Source organism: Leopardus geoffroyi, chromosome B1, assembly GCF_018350155.1.
Source record: "Leopardus geoffroyi isolate Oge1 chromosome B1, O.geoffroyi_Oge1_pat1.0, whole genome shotgun sequence".
NCBI lineage: Eukaryota > Metazoa > Chordata > Mammalia > Carnivora > Felidae > Leopardus > Leopardus geoffroyi.
In genome coordinates, this window is record NC_059327.1 from 47,501,910 (window position 1) to 47,512,145 (window position 10,236).

A 10,236-nucleotide genomic window follows, 5' to 3' on the forward strand; every position below is an offset into this window, starting at 1 on the left:
ATGTATGGCCACTAACAAATGACAAAGCTGAGCACTGAGTTCATTTACTTCTCTAACTTTACCCCACTACATCATCAGCCACTTATTTACTCCTCAATAGCTATTTATTATGATACAGGCTCATCTCACACCCAAGAATGTCTTAGACGTCTGAAATATTTAAGTTAAAATTTTAAATGGTTACATTTAAATTCAAAATTAAAATAAAAATCTGAAAATGTAGGTGAAAGGGCGGGCCTACGCCGGCCAACTCCATCTTGTTCTGTGTCCTTCACCTAGACCACGCCTCCTCCCCTTGAGTAACCTCCTGCTCACCCATTCAAACTTCCTGATCAACACACGCCCAGCGACCTGCGTAACAGGACTCTGACTCTTCCCCAGCCAATCGGCCAAGGCCACGCCCCTTCCCCAGCCAATCGGCTGCCCCTAGACCCCTATAAAACCTTTGTGCTTTTGAAACTCGCTCTCTCTCCCTGGTATCTCACCGCTGCGTCGGTGCAGGTAGGGGATTGAGCTCGAGCTAGCTCGAATAAAGGCTCTTTTGCTTTTGCATCGGACTCGGCTCCCTGGTGATCTTTGGGGATCACGAATTCTGGGCATAACATTTGGGGGCTTGTCCGGGATCCCCAAGACCCCCGAGGGACCCCCCGACCCGGAGAGCCTGACTGGCCACGGTTAGTGTCTGTCTGTTTGTTCTGTCTTTTCTGTGTGAGCTCATTTCTGGAATTCTGGTAGTGCCCGACGCGGTCTAAGTGGACACACTGGAGGACCACGGGCCGGGAGTTTCGAAAGACGTTCCGATTCTCCCTTCTGGAGGGACGTGGAATCCCCTCAAAGGTCTGAGACGAGGCAGGTCGCTCCCGCTGGTCGGCATGAGGCCGTCGTCTTTGGAGGGACGTGGAATCCCCTCATCGGTTTTGGAGAGACGTGGAATCCCCTCAAATGTCTAAGCTAGCTTTCAGTTTTGCTTCCATGGAGTTGGAAGACTTTCTAGGGGCCCTCTGTTTGTCTGTTTTTGTGTTTCTCTGTTTTGTTCTGTGGACTTACTGGACGGACATTATGGGACAGACTCAGACTACCCCTCTACCCACCCTCTTGCCTTAAGCCCTTCCTAGCCCCGCTCCCTCCGGAGCCAAAACCCATTCTTGCTTTGCAGGGGACAAAGAAGAAGGAAAACGAGAAAAGTCTTAACCAGCCTTCAGCACCCCTCTACCCTGTCTTACAGGGGGGTACTGAAGAAGAATTAATTTTTCCTCCCCCGTATAACCCCTCTAGGATGCTGGAAGAACACCATCCTCCCCCTCCGGGGGAGGCAGACGCTGTTCCGAGAGCAGGAGGTGGAAACGCTCCAGTGGGAAGCCTGCCCTTTACCAGACAAAGGGCTCAGAGGGAGCAATCCGCCTCCGCCGCCGACTCCACTATTCTGCCCCTGCGAGCCACCGGACCCCCAGACGTTGAGGAGAATCAGCCCCATCACTATTGGCCTTTCGCCACTAGTGACCTCTACAATTGGAAAGCTCAGAATCCTAAGTTTTCCGAGAAACCGGCAGGGCTTATTGATTTGTTAGACTCTGTTCTTTTTACCCATCAGCCCACGTGGGACGATTGCCAGCAGCTTTTGCAGGTCCTGTTCACGACTGAAGAAAGAGAAAGAATCCTCAATGAGGCCCGAAAACTAGTTCCGGGCGCAGACGGGAATCCCACCACCAACCAGGCTCAGATAGATGCCTTCTTCCCCTTAACTCAGCCCCAGTGGGATTTCAACACGGCAGAAGGTAAGGAGAGGCTCCGGGTCTACCGCCAGACTCTAATGGGGGGGTCTCCGAATGGCTGTTAGAAAGCCAACCAATTTGGCCAAGGTAGGAAATGTACAACAGGGAAAAGATGAATCTCCGGCTGCCTTTTTAGAACGGATCATGGAGGCATTCCGTACCTATACCCCCATGGATCCAGAGGCTCCGGAAAGCAAGGCAGCTGTTATCATGGCCTTTGTAAACCAATCGGCCATAGACATTAGAGAAAATTACAGAAAATAGATGGACTAGGAGAAAACAGTCTGCAGGACTTATTGGTGGTAGCCGAAAAGGTATATAATAACCGGGAGCCTCCTGAGGACAAGCAGGCTCGCGTCATGGCGGCTGCCAGCAGTAAGCAGACTCGAGACCTGGCCAGAATACTACTAGCTACCACTGCTGACTTCCCCGAGGAACGAGACCGCCGTCTCCGGCAGCTGGCAGACAACGCAAGAAAAGGTAAAGGAACCACCAAGGGGGGGAAGCAGAGGCTGCAGAAGGATCAGTGCGCATACTGCAAGGAGATAGGGCATTGGGCCCGAGATTGTCCAAAAAGGGCCGGCGGGAAGGGAAGCAAGACTGATCAAGTAAAAGTCCTAGAGCTAGATGAACTAAGTGATTAGGGGAGTCGGGGTTCGGACCCTCTCCCCGAACCCAGGGTAACTCTTAAAGTGGAGGGGACCCCTGTTGACTTCCTTGTCGACACCGGAGTACAACATTCAGTCCTCCGCACCCCACAAGGAAAACTAGCCAGCAAGAAGTCCTGGGTACAAGGGGCAACTGGTATGAGCCAATATTCATGGACTACCCGAAGAACAGTAGATTTGGGAACGGGCCGGGTATCCCACTCCTTTATGGTAATACCAGAATGCCCCTACCTGCTGTTAGGACGGGATTTACTGACCAAGATTGGAGCTCAGATAACTTTCAGACAAGGGGAGCCTCAGGTCACCGATGGCAAGGGCCACCCCATCCAGGTCCTGACCATGAAACTGGAGGATGAATACCGCCTCCATCAGGAGGCGCTCCCGAGAGAGGATAATATAGACAGATGGCTACAAGAATTCCCGTCGGTTTGGGCAGAGACAGGGGTGATAGGACTAGCCGCTCACAGGACCCCAGTCCTGGTAGAGCTCAAGCCAAGAGAGAGTCCGGTAAGGATCAAACAATACCCCATGTCTCAGGAGGCCCAGAAGGGGATCCAGCCACACATCTGGAGACTACAAAGCCTAGGGGTACTAGTTCCTTGCCAGTCTGCCTGGAACACCCCCCTACTGCCGGTCAAAAAGCCTCACACAAATGACTATCGACTGGTACAAGACCTCCGGGAAGTAAATAAGAGGGTCGCGGACATACACCCAACTGTTCCCAACACATATACTCTCTTGAGCTCCTTGGCACCCTCCAGGTTCTGGTATACTGTACTAGATTTAAAGGATGCCTTCTTCAGTCTGCCGCTGGCACCCCAGAGCCAACTCTTGTTTGCCTTTGAGTGGCATGATCCGGAGGAGGGCTACAGTGGGCAACTCACCTGGACACGGCTACCTCAGGGATTCAAAAATTCACCCACCATCTTCGACGAGGCACTACACGAGGACCTGGGTGAGTACAGAAGGGAGCACCCTGGCCATACCCTCCTACAGTACGTAGATGACATCCTGATTGCTGCCGACACAGCCAAAGACTGTGAGCGAGGGACCCAGGACATGCTGGCTACCCTGGGGGCCTTAGGGTACCGGGCATCCGCGAAGAAGTCTCAGATATGCAGGGAGAGGGTAAGTTACCTGGGATATATCCTGGAGGGCGGACAGCGGCGGTTATCAGATGCCAGAAAAGAAACTGTCCTAAAGATCCCTACTCCCACGCCTCCGAAGAGACTGGAGGGAATTCCTAGGATCAGCCGGCTACTGCCGCCTCTGGGTTCCAGGTTTTGCTGAGATTGCCAAGCCCCTATATGAAGCTACCAAAGAGGGGAAAACATTTAAATGGACTGAAAAAGAAGAAATTGACTTTAATCAGTTAAAAAAGGCCCTCTTAAGTGCCCCAGCCCTGGGCCTACCAGATATTACGAAACCCTTCCACCTCTTTGTAGACGAACATAAGGGAATAGCAAAAGGGGTTCTAACTCAAGCCTTAGGCCCCTGGAACCGCCCAGTGGCTTACATGTCTAAGAAACTAGACCCAGTGGCTGCCGGCTGGCCGCCATGCCTAAGAATTATTGTGGCAACAGCACTCCTAGTCAAGGATGCAGACAAACTGACCCTAGGACAGGAGATCTGGATCATGACCCCACACGCCATTGAAGGGGTCCTGAAACAGCCTCCGGATAGATGGATGAGCAATACACGTATGACTTATTACCAGATCCTCCTACTCAACCCTCCACGAGTGCGGTTCCACCCCAGTGCAGCCCTCAATCCTGCAACCCTGATGCCCGACCCTGACCTAGGTGCTCCACTACATGACTGTGCGGGAATCCTGGAACAAGTACATGGATTCCGGACGGACCTGACCGACCGGCCCCTCCCCGATGCCGAGGCTACTTGGTTCACTGATGGCAGCAGCTTTGTGCAAGATGGACACAGGTATGCGGGTGCAGCGGTGGTCACCGAAACGGACACCATATGGGCGGAGGCTCTACCCTCTGGAACGTCAGCCCAGCGAGCAGAACTCATAGCCCTCACCAAGGCGCTGATGCTGGGAGCTGGAAAACGACTTAACATCTACACAGACAGCCATTATGCATTTGCCACAGGTCATATTCATGGGGCAATTTATCAGGAGAGAGGGTTACTGATGGCAGAAGGACGGACTATAAAAAATAAGCAGGAGATACTTAACCTGCTTACGGCCTTATGGCTTCCTGCCAAGCTAGCCATTATCCACTGCCAAGGGCACCAAAAAGCTGGTAACGCAGTAGCTAGAGGTAATCGAAAGGCTGACCAGGCAGCCAAGGCAGTAGCCCTTACTCCAGTCCCCACCATAATCATACAACTACCGGACCCGGGGAGACCCAGTTTTACCAGACCAGCCCAAGTACTCCCAGGAGAAGTTACAGCGGATCAAGAAATTCCCCATGGCCCAGGAGATAAAGGGATGGTGGTATACACCTAACAAGGAGCTCGTGCTGCCAGACCAGCTCAGAGTCTCAATATTAGAGCACATGCATCGGTCTGCTCACATGGGGGCCCGAAAATTAAAAGACTTAATCCGACATGCCGGAATCAAGATTCACCAACAGCACACCAAAATAGAGCAAGTTGTATCTGCCTGCAAGACCTGCCAACTCACCAACGTGAGAGCCACATCAAATAAAAAAAGGAACCAGGCTCAGAGGCACCAGACTGGGAGCCCAATGGGAAGTCGACTTCACTGAAGTCAAACCAGGAAAGTATGGTTATAAATATCTTTTAGTATTTACAGACACCTTCTCTGGCTGGGTGGAGGCATACCCAACCAAGCATGAAACGGCTCAGACGGTGGCTAAGAAGCTACTAGAAGACATCTTACCCAGGTATGGTTTTCCTGCCATGGTAGAATCAGACAATGGACCAGCTTTTATTTCGCAGGTAACACAGGCAGCAGCCAAGGCGGTGGGGGCAAACTGGAAATTACATTGTGCTTATAGGCCCCAGAGCTCAGGACAGGTAGAAAGAATGAATAGAACCCTAAAAGAGACCCTTACCAAATTAACCATGGAGACTGGCGGGGACTGGGTGACTCTCCTACCGTACGCCCTTTACCGGGTTAGAAACTCTCCTTACACTCTGGGTTTTACTCCCTACAAGATCATGTTTGGCAGGCCACCCCCTGTTATTCCCAGCCTTCGAGCTGAACTTACTGCTGAGTTTAAAGATCAAGAACTTTTTCTTTCCTTGAGAGGGCTCCAGAGGGCGCATGAGGACATTTGGCCACGCCTCCGTGCCATCTACGAGGCTGGCCCGACCCCGACACCTCATCAGTACAGGCCGGGAGACTGGGTCTATGTCAAGAGGCACCACCGAGAGACCCTCGAGCCGTGCTGGAAGGGACCCTACATCGTGGTGCTGACAACCCCCACCGCTCTCAAAGTAGACGGCATCGCGACCTGGGTCCATCACACCCACGTTCGGCCAGAGGACCCCTCCTCGATCCGGAAGGACTTCGTCACGCGATGGGCCATCAGTCGGGACCAACACAACCCACTCAAGCTCAAGCTACAGCGCGTTCGACCCACCTAATATTGGTAACTCTGTCAACTCTGCTTGTCATTGCTCATGCTGCCGGGAGTCCCCACGCCCCCCCCAGAACATCACCTGGCAGATCATAGACACCAGCTTGGGGAACAATACTTAATCAGACCTCCCAGAGCCACCCCAGGGACACATGCTTCCCAGAACTTAGCGTAAAACCTCCAAACTCTGTTCCCCTTGTCACCATAAATGCAGCCGGTCCCATGATTGGGTCTGTAAGCTACATGACAAGGGGGGAATGAAAGGGCGGGCCTACACCGGCCAACTCCATCTTGTTCTGTGTCCTTCACCTAGACCACGCCTCCTCCCCTTGAGTAACCTCCCGCTCACCCATTCAAACTTCCTGGTCAAAACACGCCCAGCGACCTGCGTAACAGGACTCTGACTCTTCCCCAGCCAATCGGCCGAGGCCACGCCCCTTCCCCAGCCAATCGGCTGCCCCTAGACCCCTATAAATCCTTTGTGCTTTTGAAACTCGCTCTCTCTCCCTGGTATCTCACAGCTGCGTCGGTGCAGGTAGGGGATTGAGCTCGAGCTAGCTCGAATAAAGGCTCTTTTGCTTTTGCATCGGACTCGGCTCCCTAGTGGTCTTTGGGGATCACGAATTCTGGGCATAACAGTAGGGAAGTAATTGTAGAATTTGTGGTTTTACAGAGTTTTCTAAGAAGAGCAATGAACGTAAAGCCACAAAAGGCAAGGTCAATAGATTTCACTACATAATTTTCTAGTTAAAAAGGATCTGTTGTCAAGTATACACGAAAACGTTGAATGACAAAAGGTAACCTGGAAAATTTATTTGTAACATACGCAAAAGGAAAACATATTAATATATATTAAGCTATTACATATAATTTTAAAAGATATAACCAGAAATAAATTACAAACAAAAAAGGAAATTCATAGAGAAATATGTACTTCAAGGATATGAAGAAATATACACTCTCACCTGTAGCAAAAAAAAAAAAATACATATACACATTGACACACAAAAACACTTAAATTTTTCACTTATGCATTTGAAAAAGATTAGGATATACTATAATATTGTTTCCAAGAATGCTGAGAAATTAGTATTCTCATATGCTGCAGCTAAGTTAAGTTAATCATTAGTAACTGTAAGAAAAGCTGTAAAAAAAAAATGTGGAAGTTCTGTTACTTAGAAATTTTTGCTTCCAGAAATTAGTCCTGAGTACACGGTTATATTTATATTTGTAGATTACAGATAGATAGATATCTCCCTATAACATCCTATAGATTATGATGGCAAAGGTTCAGAAGCTACTAAATATCCAACAGTAGGTGTGAGAGTTCCATGATTTATGATATATTTTTATTATAAAAAACTCTAACAATTACAAATACTATAGAAGATTATTGCATGTGGTAGGGAATACTGTTGTGATGTATTTTAATTGGGGAAAAGGAAAACGAAATTACACAAATAAAACACTCAACAATTTGGTCTCATTTGTGTTGCATTGATACATGTCTAGGGGTTGTTTCTAGAGTGGAGAATTTCTCATCCTTTTTGAGTGTCTTAGTTTCTTTTTCTTTCTTTTTTTTTTTTTTTGAGTGTCTTAGTTTCTACAGTACTGAATAATTATTACCACTGTAAAATATTCTTTTAAAATTTTATACACACATACACATTTTATACACAGAATTCTACAAAATTGAGATCTGGAGTGGTAATAAGTCTTTTGGAAATAATCTTTTAATATTTTTAATATGTGTACGTTACCTTCCAGACTAGTCTTCTTCAAGATGGAATCTTTTTAAAAAGTCTCTCCTCCCTGGAGCTTCATACTATTATCTGCATTAGTATCTCTAAGCAAAAGCTCAATGAGGGTGACTATCTGTGAAAGGAAACATCGTAACTGCTCCTGAGGGAGCGTATGTGTGTGTGTGTGTGTGTGTGTGTGCGCGCGCGCGCGCGTGCATGCTCACATGCAATAATGGGAGATGCCCGAAAAAAGAGGGGTCATTATTGACTCCCCAAATTCTACCACATATAACCAAAGGGGAAAAGCAGACAGTCTTAAAACCAATACGCTCTCTTCCAAGAACCAAAGACACACGGGGATCATTCGACAAGCCTGATTCTAAAGAGGCACATGCTCCAACTCTGCCCACTGCACACTGAGTGAAGTGGTGGCTGGTGGTCTGAAATCCATCCCAGAACCTCGTGATGGCAGGTTGCCAAGTAAATTCAAGAGGTAGCAGCTGCCCAGGAGCAACGGTGTGGCTGTCACCTCCCTGGACCAAAAAGCAAGAACTGGAGCCCATTGTGAACTGTTTCGGTGAGCAGAAGGAGCTGAATGGGGGGAGGGCAGTCCAGAGTCAGAAAATATCTGCCAGCTGAGAAGCTGGATCATTGCTCTCAGAGCTTCTTTTCTAGCCCATCGCTATCTTTGGGGGTTGCCTCCATGGGATCTGCAGATTGCCAAACAAAATTTGAATTAGGCACAGAGTGAGGGAGAACTCGGATGCTTTATTTTGCTTCTAGGCAAACATATGCCTATTTAAAACTTAGTTTCTTCTGTGAATTTATTTGAAAGAATGTTGCGAATTCAGTTATTTTTCAAGGAAGAACGAGTTCCGGTTCTTGCTCCACACCAGGATTTTGCCACATTTTGCATCAGGAGAGCATTGCGTGTGCAGACTAACGGCCCTTCAGTGTGAAGGTCATTAGGATAAACAGTATAACGTGCAGCACTTTTCTGCCTGAGCAATGAGACACTCATTTCTGTGCTGCAAATTTACACTCAGGCTACCCAGGTAATAGCTCCATCTTCTCAGCTCAGGTCCCAAAAGGGACCTGTGTCCCTTCACCCAGAACAATTCCCAGCCCCAGGGCGAATTTGAGAACGGGTTTGCTATTCAGTGAATTACTTCCCTTCTCTTTGGTACTTGGGGTGAGCTCTAGGAGGTTCATAAATTTTACCTCTGCTGATGGGCTACTTAATTCTCCAGCCACCCTGTGAGGAGTTGAAGATTTATGGGAAGGAAACTACCAGATGCTTTTCTGCAGACTGGTCAGGGGCTTCACTTAAATCATTACGGGTTTAGAGAATTGGGGGGAGGGTATGAACGAAACCTCAACGCTTCAAAAATAAATCCTGAAGGAAATAGTCTTTGCTTTTCAGAATCCCCAATCATGATAGTAGGTTATGGGTCATGTGCCTATTTGGGGAACATCTGGGGTTCTGAGCTTGGCTTTGCAATGTCGAGAGCATCTCTTGATTTTTTGGGATTTGATGACACCATTCAGAAATCTCTTAGGATCAGGTGTTTTGTATATTCACCTTAGCCCTGATATGGGGCAGGGTGGGAGGGGTACGGGGAAGGAATGGTGAGAAAGGAGAGAGCTAGTTGATGATGGGCTTGAGAAGATTCTGCAACCAGCTGCATAGCCTGAAATTTGGCCTTTTTCTCCAGCCTAATTGCAAAAAGAAGTCCACCTGTCTTGGAATAAATAGGAAGAGAAACAACAAAAACAACTAACTACTCAAAGATTCTGAACCAAGGGTCCTCTCTGGGCACAGGTGCTAAAAACAAGAAGGACTCAACAGCTCCCCAACCTCCAGCTTGGGAGGAAGATGGCCCCTGCTGCCTTGTAACTGAAGTGTATTGACTGTTTTTGTCAAGTTGGCAGGATTGCTGTAGCTTTGCAGCAGCCTGCTCTTAGAGTTTCCTGTGAGAACAGCAGAGAGCTAGGTGCAACAAAGAAACTGCTATGTTTGATTAATGCACAAGATAGCAGCCATGGTTCTTCCAAGGCCTCCTTTCAAGACTCAGCACCGTCCTTTTGCAAGGAGCAAATAGTGTAGCCCTCCTCTTCAGAACTTGTCATACAAAAGAATCAACAACTTTCCCTGACTGTCAGGAAGGCTGTAAGTGAAGATAATTGCTCTCCTTTGCACCTGCCTCAGCCCCTGCCATCATTCTGCAGCAGGAAGCTCTAAATATTGTGATTTACTCGGGTGGTAGTAGGTCTTTTTTAAAATGATGCCCTTTTATACTCACCTGAAGGCTTGAACATTTCAACAGCAGCTAAGGAGTGGTGAGTGCGTCAAAGCGTGAGACCCTCGTGTCACTAATTCTCATGTCCTTTTTTCAATGGTGGGTACCAGAAGCTATGGGAGGTCCCTTATGGAAAGGTTTAGGTTAATACTAGGACACAGAGACCAGTCTTTTTTATTCCTAGGTTT

At 48.3% G+C, this 10,236-nt stretch overlaps 1 protein-coding gene across 1 annotated transcript; it reads left to right on the forward strand.

Annotated features, from left to right (window-relative positions):
• The first annotated feature begins 872 nt into the window (after nt 1-872).
• On the forward strand, nt 873-4,907 carry LOC123596349. The gene is made up of 4 exons (XM_045474916.1): nt 873-914; nt 1,226-1,563; nt 3,202-3,395; nt 4,243-4,907. Exons 1-4 carry the CDS (start codon nt 873-875, stop codon nt 4,905-4,907), a joined length of 1,239 nt encoding a protein of 412 aa, XP_045330872.1.
• Nucleotides 4,908-10,236: the final 5,329 nt, after the last annotated feature.

Coding starts and splice junctions, on each gene's coding strand:
- LOC123596349 (XM_045474916.1), top strand. CDS start 873: ATGAGGCCGTCGTCTTTGGAGGGACGTGGAATCCCCTCATCG. Junction 915..1,225: donor GACGTGGAATCCCCTCATCG/GTTTTGGAGAGA, acceptor CCTGTCTTACAG/GGGGGTACTGAAGAAGAATT. Junction 3,396..4,242: donor GGCACTACACGAGGACCTGG/GTGAGTACAGAA, acceptor ACCCTGACCTAG/GTGCTCCACTACATGACTGT.